Source organism: Moschus berezovskii, chromosome 20 (assembly GCF_049115385.1).
Source record: "Moschus berezovskii isolate FMDL1 chromosome 20, NW_MosBer_1.0, whole genome shotgun sequence".
Classification (NCBI taxonomy): domain Eukaryota; kingdom Metazoa; phylum Chordata; class Mammalia; order Artiodactyla; family Moschidae; genus Moschus; species Moschus berezovskii.
In genome coordinates this window covers 53,117,959-53,143,626 of record NC_142479.1, presented here as the reverse complement: position 1 = coordinate 53,143,626, position 25,668 = coordinate 53,117,959, and the positions used below count along the sequence as shown (strand labels likewise).

At 40.6% G+C, this 25,668-nt stretch overlaps 2 protein-coding genes across 2 annotated transcripts; both read left to right on the top strand.

Moving 5' to 3' along the window:
- The first annotated feature begins 2,447 nt into the window (after positions 1-2,447).
- Positions 2,448-12,791, top strand: KRT20 (keratin 20). The gene is made up of 8 exons (XM_055397000.2): positions 2,448-3,398; positions 5,835-5,917; positions 7,463-7,619; positions 7,960-8,121; positions 8,299-8,424; positions 10,327-10,547; positions 11,631-11,662; positions 12,145-12,791. The coding sequence occupies exons 1-8, from the start codon at positions 3,009-3,011 to the stop codon at positions 12,240-12,242; spliced, it is 1,269 nt and encodes a 422-aa protein (XP_055252975.2). The 5' UTR covers positions 2,448-3,008; the 3' UTR covers positions 12,243-12,791.
- A 6,416-nt stretch (positions 12,792-19,207) lies between these two features.
- On the top strand, positions 19,208-24,749 carry KRT12 (keratin 12). The gene is made up of 8 exons (XM_055396988.2): positions 19,208-19,774; positions 20,488-20,570; positions 21,367-21,523; positions 22,376-22,537; positions 22,630-22,755; positions 22,868-23,088; positions 23,948-24,018; positions 24,496-24,749. Exons 1-8 carry the CDS (start codon positions 19,208-19,210, stop codon positions 24,591-24,593), a joined length of 1,485 nt encoding a protein of 494 aa, XP_055252963.2. The 3' UTR covers positions 24,594-24,749.
- Positions 24,750-25,668: the final 919 nt, after the last annotated feature.

Genomic DNA, 25,668 nt, shown 5'->3' with positions numbered 1-25,668 from the left:
TTCAGTGAACTCTCAGTGAGTATTGACTGATGCATATTTGAATGGATAAAAATATAAGTAAGAACTGTCCGTACACATACCATAAAGTGCATGAAATAGGTTTAACTTGGTCTTGTAATGTTTACTTTCATAACTGAAGTCTAATACATAGTATTATTTAAAAATATATGACCCAGCAATCCCACTACTAGGCATATACCACATAATTCAAAGTGATACATGTACCCAAGTGTTCACTGCAGCACTATTTATCATTGCCAGGAAGAACCTAAATGTCTAATGACAGATGAATGGATTAAAATGTGGTGTACATATATATATATATATATATATATAATGGAATATTATCCAGTCATAAAAAGGAATCGAATTGGGTTATTTGTAGAGATGTGGATGGACCTAGAGTCTGTCATAACAGAGTTAAGTAAGTCAGAGAAAAACAAATATATATTAACACATATATGTGGAATCTAAACAAATGGTACAGATAAACCTGTTCCTAGGGCAGGAATAGAGATGCAGACAGGAGAATGATGTGATGAGGACATGGAGGGGGGCGAGGCAGGGCAAACTGAGAGATTATGTTTGATGTATAAACACTACCATGTGTAAAGTGGGAACTTGTTGTAAAGCATAGGAAGCTCAGCTTGGTGCTCTGTGATAACCTAAACGGATGGGATGGGATATATATATATATATGGCTGATTTACTTCACTGCACAGCAGAAGCTAACACAACATGGTAAAGCAATTAAACGCCAATGAAAACAAATGCAGTATACTGTTTATAAGAAAGGAATAATATTGTATCATCTTATTTTAGATATTTGCCAAAAAAAAAATTCAACTTCAAAAGTAAAAAAACTATTGGTTTCAGAGAACAAAAAAACAACAACAACAAAAACAAGCCACTAATACAAGTAAATTCCAAAATCTTCAGAAAGAATGTGCAGGCACTTTGCATGTGCCTGTTCTTAGGTTTTTCTTTTTTGTTTGTTTGCTTGCTTTAATCATATGCAAATCTCAGTTCAACTCAAGGATCAGGATTGAACCAGTGAAGATTTTTCTGTGATTTTCCCAAGTCCTTCCATTTAACGTGATGAAGGAAACAATTTAAATGCTTCAGGGGAGGTATGAATGTTTTTGGTCAGGGAGTTTCAATGAGGTGGAGCAAACAAATTCCGTTCTTCGGATCCCCATCGGTGAGACCACACCCCCAACTCAAATGAGTATGGAGGTCAACACACCTGCAGTGGCTTCCAGTCCAATTGTGGAGGAAGGGTGTTGCCACAAGGCACTGCACACACTCCTTCCTGTGCATGGAATTGTTCTGCTCATGCTGTCAGTATGGAGACGTGTGGGGAAGATCTGGCTTCTGTGGAAGCTTCTGCAGGTGAAATCTACTGAGGATTTTAGGAGGGAACAGCTGTAGCTTTAGGATGGCTGGAGCAGAGTCTGTCACTGTGTCACACTGACCTTATCCAGGGAGAGAGACTTCCCCATTCACCAGGTAAGGTGCAAAGTCTATAGTATCTAAGTTTCTAGAGAAGAAGACCTAAAGCCAGGCAATGACAGAGAAAGTTAAATGCTTTGTTTAGTCTTAGGACATTACAATTGGGGGCGGGGGGTAGTTCAAAATCATCTATCCATCTACATTCATTTCCCTAAATTATATCTCCAAATGTATAAGTGTATTATTCCTGCTTTAAACATTTGAGATTTTGTGGTTGTATGAAGTATTTTAATTGTCTTATAAAATATGACCCTTTAACAGGATAAACTTAGCCCCCAAAAGAAGCATAGAACAGAGATTCTGAAGAGTGACTTATCAATACCGTTGTTCTCATGCAAATCAAAATCACAATGAGATATCATCTCACACTTATTAGAATAGTTATCATTAAAAAGACAGGATAACAAGTGCTGGTGAGGATGTGGAGAAAAGAGAACACTGGTGCACTATTGGTGGGAATGTAAATTGGTACAGCATCTGCATAAAACAATATGGAGGATCCTCAAAAAAATTAAAAATAGAACGGCTCTCTGATCCAGCAATTTCACTTCTGGGTATATATTCAAAAGAAATGAAATCACTCTCTCAGGGATATCTGCCCGCTCATGCTCACTGAAGCATTATTCACAATAGCCAAGACGTGGAAAAACCCAAGTGTCCATCAATGGATGAACGGATAATGAAGAATATAAGAACATGTAACATCATGGACAGACCTTGAGGGCATTGTGCTAACTGAAATAGCCAAGAAAGACAAATGCTGCATGGAGTCACTTACATGTGGAGCCTTAAAGAAAAATAAGTCAAGCTCATAGAAAAAAGAGTAGAAAAGTCGTTGCCGGGGGCTGGAGGGTGGAGGAATGAATCAATGGAAGAGGTTGGTAAACGGATGCAAGCTTTCAGTTGTAAGATGAGTAAGTTCTGAAGACCTAATTTAAAACATGGTGACTGTAGTTGATAATGCTATACTGTATAATTGAAATTTATTTTTTTTAAGTAGAACTTAAATGTTCTCACCAAAAAGAAGAAAAGATTATTTTTTTCATTTTTAAGCATTGTTTTTTATCACTAGTGTGACTTACTATTATGTACACACATCTTTCTTTTCAGATAAGTTATTCATGGAGATTGCAAATACGCTTTATGTATACATTAGGATGAGAGAAAATGTGCTAAGGCAGGTGCAAGGGCTAAGACAATACTTTCCAGTTTCCCTTTGTTTCCTCTGTTGAAAAAAGAAATCACTCCTGAAAAAAAGCCTCTGAGAAAGGCCTCTAGTGGTAATTTCTGGAATGGTATTAAAGAGATTGCTGTACAAAAGGGAAAGAAAAGAGGCAAGGCAAGGTGGATTGTGGTGTCAATCATAAAGTGACATGTCAACGGAGGAGGCGTTTCTCCTGTGAGTTCTATAAAAGGTCAGCTCATCCGCGACCAAGAGAAGGACTCTGCTCCATCCATCCTGAGGCTACAACAGCTGCTTCCTCCTAGAACCCCCAATGGATTTCAATCAGAGAAGCTTCCACCGAAGCCTGAGTTCCTCCTCCCAGGGCCCTGCGCTCAGCATGAGCAGTTCCATATATAGGAGGGGGGTCACACCCAGCGTGTATGGGGGCGCTGGAGGCCACGGCACCCGCATCTCAACGTCTAGACACATGGTAAACTATGGGAGTGACCCTGCTGGAGGAAACCTGTTTGCTGGCAATGAAAAGATGACCATGCAGAACCTAAATGACCGCCTAGCAAGCTACCTAGAAAGAGTGCGGTCACTGGAGCAGTCCAACTCCCACCTTGAACTGCAGATCAAGCATTGGTATGAAACCAACACACCTAGCACCAGTCGGGACCACAGTGCATATTTGGAGCAAATCAAAAAGCTGCGAGATCAGGTAAGGCAGGATACCTCTGCTTTCTTCTCACTGTCCAGCTGTATCATACGCCAAGAAGGGCATATATGTTGGGTGGTTCAAATGGGCACTGTAAAGCAAATTAGGCTCAAATGCCACATCTATAAAAATGGCATATTTTTATATGCTATATTTTATATGCCATCTACCCTTATTGCTGGAGAACCTGACTACATAATAGGATGACTTTGTGTGTGTGTGTGTGTGTTTGTGTGTGTGTGTGTGTGTGTGTGCTTAGTCGCTCAGTTGTGTCCCAGTCTTTGCAACCCCATGGACTGTAGCCTGCAAAGCTCCTCTGTCCATAGGATTCTCAAGGCAAGAATACTGGAGTGGGTTGCCCTCCAAATGAATATACCCTCCTCCAGGGGATCTTCCCAACCCAGGAATTGAACCTGAGTATCCTGCATTACAGGCAAGAATCTTTACTGTCTGAGCCACCAGGGAAGCTCCACAAGTGTCAGAATACTGGATCATAAGTTTCAATGATGAAATGATTCAAGGTGGTAATGGGGATGGGGCATAGGTCTTAATGATATCTGCGTTTTTAAATACTTTTAAAATTTTTAATAATCTGACCATCATTCATTCACCAAGCAGTTCAGAAACTACTTCAACAGTCATATAATGTTTTATTGCCCCAATTCAAATTTATTGCAATCATACCTGCTCCCATGTCATACCAGAAAGGTGGAGTGCTCCATTTTATCAATAACGTGGAATAAAAGAAGACTTTGCTCCTAACTGAAGATGTCAAATGTAACACAGAACACTTACTCTGTTTTAAAATTATTATCTAATCAAGAAAATTGTTCCTTTCATTTTCATTTCTATTTTAATACTTCTCTTTCTTTAGAGCAAAGGCCAGTTACTTGCCAGCAAGTCTCTCTTTTCTTGTGTTATATTAAACATCAGTGCAATTTGATTCTGATTCCACAGGAAGTTACTTTGGGATTTCTGGAACTGTGGGGATGTGAAGGCAAAAGTGTTTAAATTGCCCCTCTGCCAACAGCTCATTTTCCTCAGGCTCCCACTAAAATATTCAAAATCAGCCAACCATTCTCCCCTAGCCATCGCATGATTCATGTTTATGAAGCTATTTCAGGCCATCCTAAACACATAGGCACAGCCAAATGTTCCGTTTACCTGAGCAGGTCCAGTATATGAAAGAAGACTGCTCTCTCCAGGACTAGATCTACTGAAAGAGACACGCCTTTGTAGCATCTTTTACAAGCAGACTTCTGATCTAAATGTATCTTAGAGGATTTGCCCATTAGGTAACCACTTCTTAAGATCAGGGACTTTGCCATCGCAGTAGCCCCAGTGCCTACACAAGTTAACACCACGTAGCAAGTGAGCATTCATTCAGCCAGTATTTAGCAGACACTAAGTGCTGATGCTAAAGCTGAAGCTGCAATATTTTGGCCACCTCATGCGACGAGTTGACTCACTGGAAAAGACTCTGATGCTGGGAAAGGTTGGGGGCAGGAGGAGAAGGGGACGACGGAGAATGAGATGGCTGGATGGCATCACCGACTCTGTGGACATGAATTTGAGTGTACTCCGGGAGTTGGTGATGGACAGGGAGGCCTGGCGTGCTGTGATTCATGGGGTCGCGGAGAGTCGGACACGACTGAGCGACTGAACTGAACTGAACTGAACTGAAGTGCTGGCACTGGGGAATATGATGGTGAACATAATGTGATTTGTGTGCTATACTTAGTCGCTCAATCAGGTCCAACTCTTTGAGACTCCATGGACTGTAGCCCGCCAGGCTCCTCTGTCCATGGTGATTCTCCAGCCAAGAACACTGAAGTCTGTTGCCATGCCCTCCTCCAGGGGATCTTCCCAACCCAGGGATCAAACCCAGGTCTCTCACATTGCAGGCAGATTCTTTACCATCTGAGCCACCAGGGAAGCCTAATGTGATTTAGGGGGAAACAAAGATGGACAAAGGCAACATTGTCCCACGTGGAAGGATAAAGGGAGGGCTAGGTAGGGCTGTGAAAGCACAGGCAATTCATCCAGCTCTGTTTTAAGGAAACCAGTGAAGGCTTCCTTGAAGCAATGATGTTGAGGCTGAGACTAGGGAGGAGCTCACCAAGTGAAAGGGGCTAAGAGGAAGGTTCTAAGCAGGAACATCAAAGACAAGGCTCTCAGTAAGGTCTGATGGCTCAAGTTGAATTAAGCTCTTCATTTGTAGAGTCATAAGGAAACTGACCAAACCCTCAGGACTCAAGTTGCATTTTATGAATCTATTGTGTTAAAGCTCCATCCCAATATTTCTCCTTTCTATTTTCATGTGGCAATCCTTGAGATGAACATTGTCTTCAGTACAAGAGAGGCTGTATCTGAGGATCAATTCAATCATTTTAGACTTCTGTCCAGTTGAAAATGTCACTCTTTTGGTGTATTTTCCAGATTAAAGATGCTCAACTGCAGAATGCCCGATGTGTCCTGCAAATCGATAATGCTAAACTGGCTGTTGAGGACTTCAGGCTGAAGTAGGTTCTCTGATACCATGCTGACACTTCCTGAAAAGGAGGGCCTTTCCATGGTCCTTCATGACACCTGACTCCCCACAGCATTGTTGGCGAAGGAGCTCCCACTGAACAGTATCAGAACCTTGGAGTTAAAAGGGTGTTAGAAGCTTTCTGATCTAGCTTTAGGACTGGACTTCTCCTCCCGTCGTCCTAAGATACGGTCACCCAGAGTGTAAATAAACACCTCCAGTAATTACTACTGTTCTCCTTGGTCAGCTCTGATTGCTAAAACATTCTTTTTTAGTTCTACCTCTTCACCTACTGAAACTAATTCTGCCCTTTGGAGTAATAGGAAGGCAGTTTACAACTTCCCTTCTGCCTGTACCCTTTTGTTAACTAGAGAGTCATTTATCTACCCTTAGTGATTCTCTGAGTCATCCATGTTCCTTCAAGTAAATGACCGAAGTTCCAGGGGTGACTCTTAATCCTTCCAGTTTGACAGTGTTTTACAGTAAGGTCTGACCAACCAAAGAACCAGGTTGATTAAAGCAGCTCAAGTTGTGTTCACTTTCTTGTAGTCACATCACATTACACGCGATCAGAGCTGTTCCTCATAACTGCGTCCACACTAGGGCTTCTGTGGTTTAAAAGCACAGCATTATCATGCTATAAGGGATCAAAAAGAAAGAAATGAGAAAGCAGATCTGGAAATTAAAGCAGTAAAAGTTCATTAATTCCAGTCTCATTGCATTATCACATCTTAAAGTTTACTATCTTAATAAAAATGGGAATATATAAGGTCATAGAAGAGAATGCATGAATTTTTAAGATAATTCACTTTGGATGCATCTTTTTACTAAGTAATAAAAATAAACTGGTCATGTGCATTCATTATGTAAATCTAACTAACCACTTTATAGTTAACTTTTTTTAACTTTTTATTTTATATTGGAGTATAGCCAATTAACAATGTTATGACGGTTTTAGGTGGACAGCAAAGGGATTCAGCCATACATATACAAATATCCATTCTCCCCCCAAACTCCCCTCCCATCCAGGCTACCAGATAACATTCAGCAGAGTTCTCTGTGCTAAGCAACAAGTAGGAACTTGTTGGATATCCATTTTAAATACAGCAATGTACATGTCAATTCCAAACTCCCTAAGTATTCCTTCCCCCTATCTTCACCCCGGTAACCATAAATTCATTCTCTAAGTCCGTGAGTCTTTCTATTAATAATATCAATAACATGAATCCTTTGCTAACACAGTAATTAGAGCAATTTTTTAACTTTTAAAACAATATATTCCAGAATTTAGGAAATTTTAAAAGTAATTTCAGAGTGGTTATTTTACCAGTCACTCCAAATCACAGAGACTACACTATAAAGCAAGTGATCTGAGTCCAGGGTTCTCCAGAACATTTTCAAATGTATAGAGACACAATGGTGTATTGAAACTGATCTTATACCACATAAAGATTGATCTTATTATCATTTTAAGATCATCTCTTCTACAATGGCTTAAGAAGAACTCAATTATCTCTCCATACTACTTAATTCACAGGTATGAAGCTGAGCAGGGGATTTGCCAAACAGTGGTGGCTGATCTTCATGGCCTAAAAAGGGTCTTTGATGACTTAACTCTAACGAAGGCAGACTTGGAGATTCAAATTGAAGAGCTGACTAAAGACCTGCATCTCCTCCAAAAAGAACATGAGGAGGTGAGAAAATATTCAAAAGCAGTGTTGGGAATGATAGAATGGCTCTAATAATAATGAGGAGGAGGAGGAGGAATAAAAAGAGGAAGATGCGGTGATTGTGGTGGTGAAAAAGATGACAACGAGATTGATATGAGCCTTAACATCTTTTCAGTAAGGCTGCTGCCAGGTTTAAATGACTTGGAACAGTCTCTGGACCATAATAAGCCTTAGCTAAGTTGTTTTCTTTCTCTATTACTCATCCCCAAGGAAAGAAGCCTTAAGATTTACTATGTCTTTTCTGCATAGCCTCATCTGAGAATGTACTTCAGACTATAATCAAATGGAATTTTCACCCCCATAGGAAGTGAGGAGCCTACGCGCTCATCTGGGCAATAATGTAAATGTAGAGGTGGATGCTGCTCCAAGCCTGAACCTCAGTGCCATCATGAATGAAATGAGGCAGAAATATGATGCCATGGCCCAGGAGAATCTTCAGAAAGCCAAAGAACAGTTTGAGATACAGGTAATAACATAATTCTAATGGGTAAGCAAATGTGAGGAAGCTGCCTTCCAAAAACAGATTTCCCTCCTTCCTCCTTCCTTCCTCTCTCCCTCCACCCCTCCCTCCATTCTTTCTTCCCTTTATTCCTTATTTTCTTTCATTGCTTATTTTTTTATTTTTTTCATTTTGGAACTTTAGATTAATGATCTGCAAAAGCAAGTCACAGTAAGCACTGAAGAGTTAAAAGGAACCAAGGATCAAATAAAAGAGCAGAGACACACCTACCAGGTCCTGGAAATAGAGCTCCAGTCCCTTCTCAGCATGGTAAAGCACATCTGACTTTCAACTCTCATGGGGTGTGTGTTTGCTAAGCACCTGTATCAGGAACTCTGGAAATGCAAATACCTATAAGAAATAATCCCTCCCTTTGCAGAGAAGTCAGGGAAACACATCAAACAACTGATGATAATGAAAAGACAGAAAGAAGTCAAAGTAAAGGACAAGACACTGCAAGAAGGCAGAGGCCAAAGTAGAGCTGGAGGATGTCACAGGAAAAGTGGCATTTAAAGTAGACTGGAAAGAGTAAGGTGCAATTTTTAATTGGAGAAGAGGGGTCAAGACATTCCAGGCTAAGCATATCAGTCAGCTCATGATGAATTATGTCGTGGTAACAACCTTCAAATCACAATGGTTTACAATGACAGTGTTACTCAGTCCAAGCTCACTCTACTCACCAGTGCTGCTGCTGCTGCTAAGTCACTTCAGTCGTGTCCGTGGAAGCCCACCAGGCTCCCCTGTCCCTGGGATTCTCCACACAAGTCAATAAATCAGAGTCCAGGTGTTGAGACAAGGAATAAAGACTTTATTTGGAAAGCTGGCAGACTGAGGAGATAGCAGGCTAATGTCTCAAAATAACCATCTCATCTGGGGTCTGGATGCCAGTTTCTTTCGTAGAACAGAGATGGGGAAGAGGTGAGGAAACAAAGTAAAAAGGTCATAAGTCTTACAAATATCTCCTGGAATGTTTAGCCTCGGGGAGGCTGTTAATTTCTTCTTTCTTGTAGTCATTTACACACAGGTGGACAGGGCTTCCCTTGTAGTTAAGTCAGTAAAGAAGTGAAAGTAAAGTTGCTCAGTCTTGTCCGAGTCCCTGTGACCCCATAGACTGTAGCCTGCTAGGCTCCTCTGTCCATGGGATTCTCCAGGCAAGAACACTGGAGTGGGATGCCATTTCCTTCTCCAGGGGACCTTCCTGACCCAGGGATCGAACCCAGGTCTCCCGCATTGCAGGCAGACTCTTTACCATCTGAGCCACCAGGGAAATCAGTAAAGAATCTTCCTGTAACGCAGGAGACCCGGGTTTGATCCCTGGGTTGGGAAGATCCTCTGGAGAAGGAAATGGCAACCCACTCCAGATTCTTGCCTGGAAAATCCCATAGACAGAGCAGCCTGGCAGGCTAGAGTCCATGGGGTTGCAAGAGTCAGACACTACTTAGTGTCTAAACCACCACAGGTGGACAGGATAAGGATGTTTCCTTAAGCAAAGGCAATTTGGTTTAACATTCAGGTAGAGAGGCATGGTTCCCTGAAGCAGGCCATTATGTATAAGACAGTGAACAAAAGCAACAGGAAGCAAAGGTTAAAGTAAAAGAAACAGATCCAACATGTAGTCAGATTTTGTTCTTCTTAACAATGCTACATCCATCATGGGCTGGCTTGAGCTCTGCTCCATGACTTTTCCACTCCAGGGTAAGTGGACATGCCAGCGTTGTGCCAGAAGGAAAGGGGCAATAACTAGACCATGTGATAGCTCTTAAAGCTGTCTCCTCATAAAATGCATTGGTCAGTTTCACTTGCATTTCATTAGCCAAAGAAACTCACATAACCAAGCCTACCATCAACAGGTTTAGCGAGTCCAATCCTCCTAATGGAAAGGCACTACAAATAACAGTGAAGAGAAGCAAATACAGAGAACAAAAATACATACACCACAGTAAGAGAACAGTGAGTGCAAACTCAAATAAACAAACAAAAACCCGAAAAGCCAGTGATCCCTGTTGACTGGCTGAGGCTGCCTAGTTGGAAAAAGTGAGAGATAAAGCTAGAAATATGCATGATTCCCACAATGACTAGATAAAAGAATTCTTCTCAAGAGAAATTAACATTGAGGCACCTCTTAAATCAGATCCTCAAATAAGAAACATCCATTTTTTCTTGTGCTCGTAGAAAGAAGCTTTGGAGCGTACACTAGTGGAGACCAATGCTCGTTATAGTAGCCACTTGGCCGTAATCCAGGCACAGCTAAACTCCCTCGAGGGCCAACTGGTTCAGGTTCGGACTGACACAGAACGCCAGATCCATGAATATAATATCCTCCTTGACATAAAGATCCGGCTTGAGCAGGAAATTGCTACCTACCGCCGTCTTCTGGAAGGAGAAGATGTCAAGTAAGGCTCTCAGAATCAAAGGATATGTGTCTATGTCTATCTGCTATTCTATTTTAATGCCCATACCTTAAACTCTATAACTCTTTCCCCAGCACCAAGGTAATCCCTAGCTGAAAAAAAAACTACACACACCCCCACCAACACCAACAAAACAAAAATTTACCAACCAGTATGCACACCCCTCAAAAAAATATGGATCCTTTTTGTACTTGAGGTCATGTTGTAGGACTGAGAAAGAAGATGGTTAAGCATATCTGATACAGATATGCTGGTGTTAATTTTTATGATTAATACATAATTGAAAGCACTATGCTGCTGCCAGGTTGCTTCAGTCGTGTCCAACTCTGTGCGACCCCATAGACGGCAGCCCACCAGGCTCCCCTGTCCCTGGGATTCTCCAGGCAAGAACACTGGAGTGGGTTGCCATTTCCTTCTCCAATAATTGAAAGCATTATAACTTTTTTTTAACTTATTATTTTTTATTGGAGTATAGCTGATTAACAATGTTGTCATCGCTTCAGGTGAACAGCAAAGGGACCCAGCCATATATATACATGTATCCATTCTCCCCCAAACTGCCCTCCCATCCAGGCTGCCACATAATATTGAACAGAGTTCCATGTGAAAACACTAGAACGTTTTAGAGTTCTCATTGCAAGATCATGAATTGAAAAACAGGCCACAGAGGCCTATAGGAACCAGTCTGAGAATCATCAGTGCTGTAGCAGCAACCGTCTCCAAATACCACCCCCATGAAAGGCACCAAGAGAATACAAGATGTAAACCGCCTTCGTAATTTTGTTATTTTAATTACAGAAACTTCTAGTAATTAAAAATCCGTAATGTATGTTAAACCAGTCATTTCTGAAGCTATGGATTTTTCAAGTTAAAAAGTAAGACACTCCAGCTTGAAGGAGCAAGCATTACAAAGGGGGGAAAGATACAAACAGTAGTAAAACACACATCACTCACTTAATTTTTAAGCAGAACAGGCAGGAGAGCATTTCATTTGCAAAATGGCAGTAACACATTTTTCTGTTTTTCTTTTTTTCCTTTTCTTAAAAAAATGAAAAACAAAACTAGAGAATATCAGTTAAGCACTCTGGATGAGAGAGGTAAGTATTCTAAATTCTTACACATTTCCTATAAGACTGAATTCTCACTCAGTAGTTTACCACTTATCTGCCACTGGTGAAAAGTAAAGGAAAGTCAGCTCTTAAGTAAACAGATATCCCCTTAGGGATTCTGAAAACAGGGCACATCACATAAAGAAACCCTCCATATGGGAAATTTCTCACATTCCCATTGACGGGGTGATTTTCAGGCGCAGGTCCTGAGATATCCTAAAAGAGAAAAACAAGATGAAAATGTGCATTTTACTTAATTCAATATGACATATGTCTTTTGTGGGGAGTGGGAAGAGTAGAAAATTTTTCGCTTTTATTTAGAAAATGAACTTAAGATCATTTCAGAAAGAGAATGGGTTCAACTCCTTTCTAAAAGAAGGAAATACATACAAAATAATGTAAAGCTGAGTATTCTAAAATAGTAGAGTCTTGGGTCTGAATTAACATTTTATATTTAAATCTCAATTCAGATATAAAGAAAACCAGGAAGATTAAGACAGTCGTGCAAGAAGTAGTGGATGGCAAGGTTGTGTCATCTGAAGTCAAAGAAATGGAAGAAAGTATATGAAGGGCTGGCAGAAGGTGATGCTGCTGAGGTTTTGAAGGAAATGTAGCTGTAACTTTTGCTCCCTTCAAGAAAGTGGCATCAGAAAGCACTATCAATGCTTCTTGGTGATTAGAAGGGGGAGAGGGGAGTCCATTTACCAGTCTCTGAAATTGAATATAAATGTTTTACTCAGAGAAGCTGCGAATTGCCTACAAAAATGAAATCCAATGATCACTGGGATAGTTAAAATATCATTACTGCCACCTTTAACATAAAATGCATTAATCACAAGCTACAGACCACCTAATATCATTACTAAACCTTACAAAGCAGAGGAGGCTATGCAAACTACAAATGAACCTCTCTAACACCTCCCATTTCTGATGGGGAATGCAAAAATCTCCTTTCAGGGTTTCCTGGATTCTTGAGTCAATTTCTTGGTTAATTTCACTGAATTTTTCAGTATAATCCTGCTAGCTTTAAATTATATTTGCTTCCCCCCTCATTGTCTTGGCTGTCTTTAAAATTCAACTCGGCTCTGAATAATTTGAGAGTCAAATTCCAATCATAAACGCTGAGCAGAATAAGAACGAAGCACATTATGCTTGAAATGGGAGTAGATTAAAAACAAAATTAGCAAAACCTTTCTCAAGGCAGAATGCTTCTCCTTATGATAATAAACTGCATAAATCATCATCGGGTGCTCTCATTCTTTACATGGTAATTGTATGTTATGAAATGTTTCTCACTATTTTTTAATAATAGTTTTAATGAAGCATAATTCACACCATAAAATTACTTCTTTTAAAGTATGCAATCCAGCTGTCTCTAGTATGTTCACAGAGTTGTGCAGCCATCACCACTATCTAATCTTAGAGCATTGCATCACTCCAAAAAGAAGCTCCTTTGGCAGTCACTCCAATCCTCTTCCCCTCAACCTCTGAAAACCACTAATCCACTTCCTCCTTCTATGGATTTGCCTAATCTGGGCATTTCATATAAACGGAATCATACAATGTGTTCTTTTGTATATAAATGTTCATAGCAGCATTATTCATAACAACCCCAAAATGGAAACAACTCAAATGCCACCCATCAACTGATGAACAGATACACAAAATGTGGTATATCTCAGCAATAGAATAGTGCTTGCGTGCTCAGTCCCTTCAGTCGTGTCTGACTCTTTGTGACCCTATGGATTGTAGCCCGCCAGGCTCCTGTCTACAGGATTCTCCAGGCAAAAATACTGAAATGGGTAGTCATGCCTTCCTTCAGGGGATCTCCCTAACCCAGGGATCAAATCCTCTGACTCTTGCGTCTCCTGCATTGGCAGGAGGGTACTTTACCACTGAGCCTCTGAGGAAGCCCCATAACAGAACAGTATTCTGCAATAAAAAGGAATGAAGTACTGACACATGCTACAACATGGGTGAACCTTAGAAACATGATACCAAGTGAAAGAAACCAGATTCGAAAGGTCACATATTGTATTCTAGCGAGACTTCTAAATTCTAAATTTCACTAAATTTGCATGTTTGTGAGTAATAACTGCCTTGCAAATGTTTCCAGGAAAAAATTAACTTGCCCTTTATCATTGTATTCTAGCAAATGGATAGCTCAAATTTAAATTTTAATATTCATGTTTATAAATAAACAGGATTTTGAGTGATTATTATATTGAAAATAATAACATGATTCACTTAAGATAGTAATATCTACCATTTATTGAGCACTTACTATGAGCTAAACATTGTGCCATCATTCTATATGCCTTTCCTATTTAATCTTTACAATGAAAGTCTTCTACCTGTGAGGTAGAGGGAATTGGACTGAATCATATGAACTTGCCAATATATGATCATCTTTGACCTTCAGAAATAGCTATTTTACCTGGTTTGACCTACCATATTATTCCCATTTTACACATAAGGACAAATGAGAATTATATATGAAGACACAAAATAAGTACTTTCCCAAAGTCACAGTTGCCAAGTAACAGAGCAAGATTGAACTCAGAGCTGTTTGTCTAAAGTCATCATATCTTTTTCAGCAAAAAATTACGTTGACAAACACTTACTGAGTCACACTTGAAATGAATGCCTGTCCTTAGTTGTTTTGTCATTTACTAATTGTCATTTGTCACTAGCCAGACACTTACAACATCCAATTATCACAAATGCCCAGCTTACATCACACACACAAGATTTGATTCAGCACAGCCTTTGTCAGAAAAGATATTGTTCTCATCCCTTCTCAATCTATTACTTTTCAAAGTAGTAAAGAGGTTTCTTTCTCATTTCTTAATTTCCTTCCAAGTCACTTTAGTTAGTAAATTGCTTTTAAAGATGTTAAGAATATTTAGAAGTGAATCTTTTTCACGTCCTGAGACACATTCCGGAAGAGTCTGAAGCTCTAACATACAAATATCTGACATTGTGAGTCTAACTAATAAAAAACTTACAGGAGATGCTTTTGAAATTCACTACTCATGGCCATTGTCATATGACAATAATGATGCTTTGTGAAAAAAGAGGTGGGACTATTATTTTTGACTCAATTTCCTATCACAAAAAATGAAGATCAGTCCTTGCCTTTTGGTCTAACTCTAGTTTCTTCCAAGTAATCTTTCAAAGAAAGTAGATGAGACCATACACACTCGTGGAACCAGATGGTTCTACCTCCAGTTCTACCAGTAGCAACTGTACTTAACTCTCATACTTCTTACAGGAGCTAAGAACCAGAACAGGACAATCCTACTTGTGACAGGCATACAGACCCACAGCAGGTTCATAGTCGGTAAATACAGGTTTCTTTATCATACATTTGAATTATCATTAATGTATTTTGTGATTTATATGAAATTATCAGTGCAGACATGGAGCTATCCAATGCAGAGAGAAAACCTAGAGGTGAAATTAGGGTGGAGAGAACATTTTTTTTCCTGGGCTTTGGGAATTATTTCCACACAGAGTCGTTACAACACATAAAAAGAAAAAAAATGAAATTATATAAAATCAAAACTTTACCTGAGGATACCCTCTGCTCTCACTGTCACTCACTTGGGAGTGGTCTCAGGTACCTGATTACACCCTCAAATAACAATTCCAGCCTAAGGCATTGGGCTTCCCTGGTAGCTCAGCTGGTAAAGAATCTGCCTGCAATGCAGGAGACCCCGGATCGAATCCTGGATCAGGAAGATCCCCTGAAGAAGGGCCAGGCTTCCCACTCCAGTATTCTTGGGCTCCCCTCATGGCTTAGATGGTAAAGAATCCACCTGCAACGTGGGAGACCTGGGTTCTATCCCTGGGTTGGGAAGATCCCCTGGAAAAGAGAACTGCTACCCACTCCAGTATTCTGGCCAAGAGAATTCTGTGGACAGTATAGTCCATGGGGTCACAAAGAGTTGGACACGACTGAGCAACTTTCACTTTCAGTGATCTCTATTTTTTTCATTTCCCTTTTCTCTCCTAGACTCACTTCCAAAATGAGCCTTACCAGGGTATTATTTTATCTTCCTACTTCTCTTTCTTACCACGTACAATCCTCCCCTGCTTTTGAGAATCACTGAGCTCTGAAGCCCAGAAATCAACCTCAATCGTGACCACTAGGATTCTTGTTCATCCTCATCTCAAAAGCAAAGCATTCTATATCAGTAATTCAATATTCTTTCACTCACTGATAGGATAAAATGATATTCAAAGCAAAAATAAAAGGTGTTACGGACCCAAAAAAGAAAAGCCGTTACGGACCAAGTGATCAGTGAATTGCACAAAGTGAAAGGTCTGTCTTTAAGAGAAAGAACTCAGGAGGGAATTCTGCAGTCAAAGACTAGGAAACTAACCAATCTGACATAAGATGAGCACACGTTCTACTTAATAAAATCTAAAGATTTACAAATGCCATGTCAATAACAGTTATTATTTTGAATATTCTCTAAACTCTACCAAAAAATGGAGACATAATTCTTTTGAACAGTTCACCCTGGTTGTAGTCATTTTCCCCTGTGCTTCATTTCGCCAACAACCCCATTTTATACATTTCCACCTTCCTATATTTTTACAGCTGTCAGAAAAGTTACTTGTACTTCTAAAAACTCTAAAATATTAAATTCCCTCATGGGAATTGAGGGAGTGGTTAAGACTCTGCATTGCCAATGCAGGGGATATGGGTTTGATCCCTGGTCAGGAAACCCTGACCCCACATGCTATGCTGTGTAGCCAAAGAAAAAAAAATTCTCTAAACTAGAGGCCTAATTATTTAACTTAGCCCTCCCTCCCCGTTACAAAAAAAAATCCACTGAAGAAGAAATATTTCTCTTTTCCACTTCTGAAGTTGCGCCCCATTCACAATTGGATTCAGCATAAATCTTGGTCAAAACATACCAGTAAATTAGAGCCAAGTCTTTTTCAAGTGAAATAAATTTTAAATGACAGATTCAAATATATTAAGGATTAAGTTCTTTCAAGTGCAATAACTCCAAGTTTGCAAGAATGAAGTTTAGCAAACACTAGGCTAAGATTCAGGATACAAAATGAATTAGATATAGTCCTCACCTGAGAAGCTTTCAGTCTAGGATAATATATAATATGTATAAAAACACAAAGGTATATGTGTAAACAGTGTTTTACATTGAACCAAATTATTTAAATTTTACATATAGGCATGAGGTTTAGAAAGTATACATTTCAGCACAAAATTGTTTCCAAGTTCAAAAATTCAAGTTAATCATATTTCCATATTTTGTGATATCACTAAGTTATAGCTCAGAATTTGGCACATTCCTTCTGACTCGGTAAGCAAGTAATATTTGCTTTCATTTCCAGGGCCAAAAAATGGAATCACTCTGTCTTGGGGGGCTGTCACTTAACTAGTACTTCATAAGATCTCTAGAAATGTGGTTACATTTCAAAAAGTGTAAGTAAAAACACATTTGCCTATAGGTTTGCAGGATTTCATGTGTGATGCCATTTCTTGCAAACCTTAAAGAGTAAATCGCTGGGTCTCATGCTAAACACTGAGAAATGAAGTTCAATTTTGAAAAGGAAAAGAACTAAAACTCCTGGTTGGTGGGCAGGGCAAAAACCTAGTTTCACAATTTGGGGGTCAGAGTGACCCTCTGTCCTTTTAGTTTTCACTGTTAGAGGCAGGGTTGTGTTGTCTGTCTATCTGCAGCCCCAGATCCTATCTTGGTCATCTACTGGCTGTGTGGCTTTAAATAAGCCACTTAACATCCTCACCCTCAGACTGCTCATCTATAAAATGGGATAAAATTTACCATCTTAAGAGGTTGCCACGAAGGTTAAAAATAATGTCTGTAGTTCACCTGCCCACTGTCTAGAACATCGTTCAGTATACAATAACTACTAATGATTCAAAAAAGACAAGCTCGGACAAAGTGCTGGCAACATAGACGAATGGAATTCTTGGTAAAAATCTCCATATGAAACTGGGACCGCTGACATTTCAACTTAACAAGTTTCCATTCTCTCAAGAAATGAAACAAATGGCTGGATGATGGCTCCTCTCTTCAAGCTGAGTCTGCTGTGGACTGCTGCATCCTTTCTATATCTATTGTGAAGGAGAACATGCAATTTCTGCAAATTTCTTGCTTAAAAAATCCTTTATTTAGGCATCTCACTAGCTTGCTCTTTGTGATGTGTCTAGGTTGGGAGCAAATATGTCCTTTGGCATATGTCTTTCCTATAAAAAGGTAAAAGGAAGTTGTAGTAGGATTTCACTTTGAGTTCATCAATCCTTGTCCCTAGGAAAATATAAAGAGGGTCACAAGATCCTTCCATTTGTGAGAACTGACATTGGGTGTTCCCTCTAGAGGTCTCACATGGACTTCAAGTGGAACCCCTCTGATTTGCCCCCAGATCAACTAGTAGGCACAGGTAGATCCAGCTGTTCACAGGAGTGTTCACAGAACTGAAGAACTTTACCTTCAAAGAGGTTGGAGTCAGAGCCAGAAAATAGTCAGACATCTGGATATTTGGGGGTCCAGGGGTTCAATGGATGAGCATTGATACAATTTCAATAACAAAAAGAACAACTGGGTTTTATATATATATATATATATGCTAACAAAGTTGGCAGTAGTGAACTGTCAGACAAGGCTCCTGATTACACAGAGTTTGCTAAGGTCAAATTTTATGTAAAAGAAGATCTGCCGGAAGTATTACTCGTATCATATTCTACTCAAAAATAGCATTTTTCAGGGAATTCCCTAGTGGTCCAGTGGTTAAGACTTCATGCTTCCAGTGTCAAGGAACTAAGAGGAACTAAGATCCAGTGGAGTGCAGTAAAAAGATTTAAAAAAAAAAAGAGTATTTTCAATGTTTAAGAGGTCTTCTTATTGAATCAGAAAAAAAAATGCAACAACCTAATGACAAGATTTTTAAATCCTTGGAAACTCAAATTCCAGTATCAATCTGGAAAATGCATTTGTTCCCCATTTCTCCCAGTGAATTTTACAACTGTTTCTGAAACTATATTCTGTTAGAAGATAGACTAGATCATGATCAGATGGTTCATACTGAGTTTTCAAAAGGAAACAAATAGGAGATATGAGGGAAGAACTTTAAGAAGCTTAAGGTTTAGGAAGAAGTATTCATTAATTTACCCACTCAGCAATCACTCACTGCTTTACCCCTATGCATAAGACACTGCTCAGTGCAGAGAATGTGAGCAACAGAATAATTTGGAGAAAAAAATTCTTTATGACAACTTATCTGCACTCCACCCAGATTTCTTCTTTCTATCACAGATATGTAATGGGAAAAATTATTCAATTATTTCTATACCAGTGAATTGTCAATATGCATAAATCATTTTCTTGTTAAGCTGGCCAAAAAAGGGGGGCCACTGTATTTTGGATGGAGAGTGAACTTTGCAAGGCAACACCCGTTCAGACACCTATAAAAGGTTAGCCTTCCAGCCTTGCTGACACTGCACCCTCCTGAGCTATAGGGCCCTCCAGCAGCACCATGTCCCTCTCTGTGTGCACCTCTGGGCTGCCTCAGCGGCTGTCCTCCCAGAGTGGGACCCTAGGCAGAGTCAGGGGCATGTCTGCCTCAAGCATTGGAAGCGGCTACGGGGGCAGTGCCTTTGGCTTCGGAGGCAACTCTGGGGGAGGCTTTTCTGCCACTTCCATGTTTGGTTCTAGTTCTGGCTTTGGTTCTAGTTCTGGCTTCGGTGGTGCCTGTGGAAGTTCCTTTGCCGGAGGCCTGGGTGCTGGTTATGGAGGAGCTGGGGGAGGGGGCTTTGGAGGCCTGGGGATTGGATTCGGAGGAAGCTCAGGAGGGGGCTCTCTAGGGATTCTCTCTGGCATCGATGGAGGCCTTATTTCCGGATCAGAAAAGGAAACCATGAAAAATCTTAACGACAGATTGGCTTCCTATCTGGATAAGGTTCGAGCTCTAGAGGAGGCTAACGCTGATCTAGAAACCAAAATTCGAGAATGGTATGAAACACGAGGCTCTGGGACTGGAGACCCTGGGTCACAGAATGATTACAGTAAATATTATCCATTGATTGAAGACCTCAGGAACAAGGTAACAAAATGGTTTCTTTCAAGGGGCTTTGGGAATTATTTTTTACTTTCCTTTTTTCTCTTTTAAGATATTACAGTGATAAATCACCTAAAACTTAGATATTTTTCCATTCAACTGTAATTCTCATCTCAAGATATTTGGGCTGTGCTTAGTCACTCAGTCGTGTCCAACTCTTCGCAACCCCATGGACTGTAGTCCTCCAGGCTCCTCTGTCCATGGGGATTCTCCAGGCAAGAACACTCGAGTGGGTTGCTATGCCCTCCTCCAGGGGATCTTCCAAACCCAGGGATCGAACCCAGGTCTCCTGCATTGCAGGTGGATTCTTTACCATCTAAGCCACCAGGGAAGCTCAAGAATACTGGAGTGGGTAGCCTATCCTTTCTCCAGGGGATCTTCCCAACCCAGGAATCGAATGGGGTCTCCAGCATTGCAGGTGGATTCTTTGCCAACTGAACTTCCAAGGAAGCCCATAGTTTTATTTTATCATTTACCATAAAATGACTGTATTCCCACTACCTTTTCTGTGGGATAGGTATGTTTCTTAATTTTTAAATCAGAGTCTCCATATATATTCTCTTTTAAAAAGTTAAGCTGCTTTATACTCTTCATAAAATAGCACTTTAAGATCACCTAAAATTTTCCTGCCAAAGATATACTTGCAAAACATTGCTATTTGGTAACCTCACTTTGTGTGTTTTCCCCTGTTTTGCCAGATCATTTCTGCCAATATCGCAAATGCCCAGCTCATCTTGCAGATCGACAATGCAAGACTGGCTGCCGATGACTTCAGAATGAAGTGAGTAGGATAAATGATACCTGACATGTCCCAGCATTTCTTCTTACTTTCCATTTTCCTTCCTTCATTGATGGCAAATATTTCAAGCCTTCTTCAGTCCACAGGTTCCACACGTGTTTTGGTAAATTTACACTGGGCATTCTAGAAACTACCTAGATTCAATAGATTCACATTACATGTCCTTAAGTATAAGTTGCTTAAACCCAGGGCTGTGGAATACCATATTTGACATTTGCTATTGACTCATGATGTGCCAAGATAATTCCACCAGCGTCCTAAACCTCAGTCTTACATGCATCAAAATGAATTAATAATGTTTGTGCCTTGGAGTTAAATAAAATAATCTTTTTCCTGATGACACATACAACTAAATTATTAACCATGCACTTATTTTTATATCCCTTCCTCCTTTCTATACCACCTCCCCTCAGATATAAGGAGGAAAATCCTAAGGTCCTGTTTGCTCCACAGAATTTCCACACAACATGTTGCTTTGGTGATGATCCTGAAACCTAGTACAAGTTACTAAAGGAATATCGATGTTTTAAATTAAATCTTGAATAAAAGTTAAGCAAGATTACTAAATGATTATTTTATTTTCAACCACTTTTAGGCTTCCATCAGAAACTTCACCTAGAGAGCTACTGTCCATAGCCAGGGCAGCCAGTCAGAAACGAGGACAGCATCATTCATTACACTGCTGCCAGATTTATTTGCAAAGTAATCCTGAAGATGGCAGGGGCCTTATTCAAATGGGTGTGTGGATTCCCTAGACTGTTTTGCACTTGATTTTCAGATATGAAAACGAGCTGGCCCTGTGTCAGAATGTGGAGGCTGACATCAACGGCCTGCGCAGGGTGCTGGACGAGATGACCCTGGCCAGAGCTGACCTGGAGACGCAGATTGAGACCCTGAATGAGGAGCTGGCCTACCTGAAGAAGAACCACGAGGAGGTGAGAGCCAGAAAGGACAGCTCTCTAAGCAGCTTTTTTCTACCAAATTCAAAAATTATCATTTCAAATGTATAAATATGGAGTTAGAAGAGATATGCATGATACAGTGGACAATCAGAATTTTAATTGTCCTGATTTCATTTTAAAACTATGGTTTGGGTGGTTTTGTTTGGTTGGTTGGCTTTTGGTCACACCAAGTGGCATGTGGGATTTCAGTTCCTTGATCAAACCTGTGCCCCTGGCAATGGAAGCCCGGGACCACCAAGGAAGTTCCAAAAATACAGTATTTTTAAAGTTCAAACATAAAAGTCTACCAATAATCATACTGTTAAATATGCTAGAGAAACTGCTTATACCCAGTGTAGTACACACATGGAACTCTGATATACCACAATGTATATCAGTAATTAAGCATAACCCTGGCACAAGACTCCTAAAGAGCTTTCTACTGGAAACCAATGACTATGGTACAACCGGTGAGCAAACTCAGGGACTGTCTGCAGCCCTCGGTTTGGCAGCTGCGGTTGAAAGCCCCGGGGGGCACCAATTCCACCAGGCCTTCCCATCTTGTGAAGGCCATGAAGCCCCAAGAAGCAGGGCCAGCTCATCCACCAGGCGTGGCAGGCACAGAACCTAGGACCCGCAGTGAGTTTAGGGGCCCATCTCAAGCTCTTTCAAAAATCAGAAGAAAACTACTAATGTTTAGATAAAAGATGTTTGAATAGTTTGTATTAACTGGTTTGTCTTTAAACCAACGCAGTCGTAAAAGGTAATGTTTCCTAATTTTTGTGGATGAAGAGGCCCACGAAAGTCACAATGGGCCCCATCGCCCCTCTCACCCGCTGTCCCCAGGAGCTCCAAAGCTGCCGGGCCGGCGGCCCAGGCCAAGTCAGCGTAGAAATGGACGCTGCCCCCGGAGTGGACCTCACCAGGCTCCTCAACGACATGCGGGCGCAGTATGAAACCATCGCCGAGCAGAACCGGAAGGATGCGGAGGCCTGGTTCATTGAAAAGGTACTGCTAACAAAAACAAAAGGCGTGGATACTCTTGTATTAAAGGGGAGCAGGGCTGACTCACGTCCCCTCACCCCTTTTTGTTGCGGCAGAGCGGGGAGCTCAGGAAGGAGATCAGCAGCAACACAGAACAGCTTCAGTCCAGCAAGAGCGAGGTCACCGACCTGCGGCGCGCGCTTCAAAACCTGGAGATCGAGCTCCAGTCCCAGCTCGCCATGGTAGGGCGCGTGCCAAGAGATGCATACAAATGAGTAAGATGGACCATTGGCAGACTTCTGCATTTCGGTCCCCTCCATTGTTACATCTGTGCCGTTTCTCTCTCACGTGCAGAAGAAATCCCTGGAGGACTCGCTGGCTGAAACCGAGGGCGACTACTGCGGCCAGCTGTCCCAGGTGCAGCAGCTCATCGGCAGCCTGGAGGAGCAGCTGCTGCAGGTGCGCGCCGACGCCGAGCGCCAGAGCGCCGACTACCAGCGGCTGCTGAACGTCAAGGCCCGCCTGGAGCTGGAAATCGAGACCTACCGCCGCCTGCTGGACGGCGAGGCCCAAGGGTAAACATAACTGGGATTGAAAATAACCTCAATGGCTGACCGACAGTGGACACCAGATGCAGTTTAAGGGCAACAGAATCGGGAAGGGTTCTTTAGTTGACAGAAAAGAACACATCTGATAAAGACACAAGGGTTCCTAGGTGGCTCCGAGGTAAAGAATCGCCTTCAATGCAGGTTCTATTCCTGAGTGGGGAAGATCCCCTGGAGGAGGAAATGGCAACCTACTCCAGTATTCTTGCTTGGGAAATCCCATGGACAGAGGAGCCTGGTGTGCATGTCCATGGGGTCGCAAAGAGTCAGGCGTGAATGAGTCAGACATGTCTAATATGCCTTCCAGTTCAGTTCAGTCGCTCAGTCTTGTCCGACACTTTGCAAAGTATTGTCACCATTATCTTCCTTGATAAAAGTTCATAAAATGCTGGGGTGAAAAATGGCACCACAGACAGAGGCATACTGCAGACGTGTATTAGAACAATCAGCCAGTAGAGTTCTGATTTTAATGCTCAGAATGACACATCAAATATCAGCCATGCAACCACCTTGAAACTACCGTAGGGAACTTTCCAAAAGTAACAGCAGCCTGGACTGGTGGGAAGAATTCAGGATCATAAATTGGGAAACCACATCTTCCATTCATTGTCAGTTGGCTTCACTTCAAGAGCCCTTTTTAGGCAGGGCTTGAAAACAAAGGTAGCTGAACAACTGATTACTCTCAGGATGCATCACTCCATCATTCTTAATCAAGAAATTTAGAATACCTTCTCTCATTGGCCATTTTAAAAACTCAAACAGCAAATTCCTTCTTCCTTCCCATTCCAGAAAGCATCATGTGATATCAACTCCCTTGTTTTCTTGACAGTGACTGTTTGGTGGAAAGTACATATGTGACAACCTCCACATCTCAAGCACCATCAACTGATTCCTCTAAAGGTATGCAGATTCCCTAGGAATCATGTAGAACAAGTCAGAATCACATCTATTAATGACCAGAACTGTAAGATCTCATTAAATATAGCAGTGTATATTTAAAGTATATTTGTATTTGGAGCCAAGAAAAAAGATTTATGCATTCCTGCATATAAATTGAGTACTCTGCACAGGGTTAAAACTTTCAGCAAGTTCAGGAAGGAAAAAAAAATCTACTCTACAAAGAGGTATTATGAGAATCATAAACACATTTTAAGTGTTTAAAAAGAAAACCATTTTCATTTGTGCACAAGACAACACTGAATACATTTTATTAAATAAAATGCATTTTGTTTAGAATGCAGAAGTCACACCTGAAAGTTTAAATTTCATGGACTGTATCAGTCAATACCTAATTTAGAAGCCTAAGTTAAACAACAAATGTTAGATGAATATTTGAAGCATTAACTTTTGCCCCTTTTGTTCCATTTTTATCTTTAGACCCTAACAAAGCCCGGAAAATCAAGACAATTGTGCAGGAAGTGGTGAATGGTGAGGTGGTCTCATCCCAAGTTCAGGAAATTGAAGAACTGATGTAAAATTTCACAAGATCTGCCCCGTGATTAGTTCCTTAGGAACAAGAAATTTATAAGTAGAAACTATTCCTTTTAGAGTAAGATGATATATTAGTTCAATCTCTGCTTCTATTTGCTTCATTTTCTTTGGATTCCCTATTCACTTTGAGTCTGTTTTTTTTTTCCTTGGCCTTCGAAACAAAATTTAATTACAAATCATTGTGGAAATGTGGGTCTTGATAACAAATCAAAATTGCCTTACATCTTTCTGGACCTGAAGTAGTCCTTAAGTAAACTTTCTTCTAGTGACCTAGAACATATTTTTAATCACAGGACCTTAATCGAGTAGTACTATTTTAATAAAAGGTGAATGATAATAATGTGAAATGTGTACCTTCTTGACGCCAATAACACAGTCAAGGGCATAGAGAGAGGTTTGTGAAATGCTACTGATGAAGTCGATAAACACTGAGCTAAAGATGTTGAGGATGGAGATGAAGTTAAGAAGATTCTTGGGATTTCCCTAGCAGTCCAGTGGTTGGGACTTTACCTTCCAAGGCAGGGGGTGCAGGTTTGATCCCCAGTCAGGAGCTAAGATCCCTCATGTCTCATGGCCAAAAATCCAGAACATAAACAACAGAAGCAATAATGTAACAAATTCAATAGACTTTAAAAATGGTCCACATCAAAAAAATAAATGAAGCACTTAATTAGAATAATTAGCAGCAACAAAAAAGATTCTTATAGTTCTTTCCTTTTTACATCAGCCCATCAAGTTTACAAAAAAAAAAAAATGTATTGTTCAGTGCAGGGCATAACATTTGTCCTGTTCATTTCCTAGCACCTTCTTTCATTCACTCAAGAAACTCTTAACGAACCCTCACAGTGTGCCAGACTGGAGACTCAGAGGTATAGTCCTTGCCTAGAGAAGCTCACAATTGAGACTGAGGGAGGAGATAGACATCTACCAGGAATGGTGATACGCTGAGACAGGGTGGATAGAAGATCAAAGGACACTAGAGGGAAAAAGAAAAATTTGTGACGAGGCAACCAAATACTTCATACAGAAACCAACAAGGCAGAGACGGGAGAAAGGAAA

What these genes read in the sequence shown, in the direction of transcription:
- KRT20 (XM_055397000.2), top strand. Translation starts at nt 3,009, where the DNA reads ATGGATTTCAATCAGAGAAGCTTCCACCGAAGCCTGAGTTCCTCCTCC. An exon ending in CTGGAAGGAGAAGATGTCAA is followed by an intron (nt 10,548 to 11,630) that starts GTAAGGCTCTCA and finishes AAACAAAACTAG; the next exon opens with AGAATATCAGTTAAGCACTC. An exon ending in AAGCACTCTGGATGAGAGAG is followed by an intron (nt 11,663 to 12,144) that starts GTAAGTATTCTA and finishes ATCTCAATTCAG; the next exon opens with ATATAAAGAAAACCAGGAAG.
- KRT12 (XM_055396988.2), top strand. Translation starts at nt 19,208, where the DNA reads ATGTCCCTCTCTGTGTGCACCTCTGGGCTGCCTCAGCGGCTGTCCTCC. An exon ending in GCCGATGACTTCAGAATGAA is followed by an intron (nt 20,571 to 21,366) that starts GTGAGTAGGATA and finishes CTTGATTTTCAG; the next exon opens with ATATGAAAACGAGCTGGCCC. An exon ending in ATCAACTGATTCCTCTAAAG is followed by an intron (nt 24,019 to 24,495) that starts GTATGCAGATTC and finishes TTTTATCTTTAG; the next exon opens with ACCCTAACAAAGCCCGGAAA.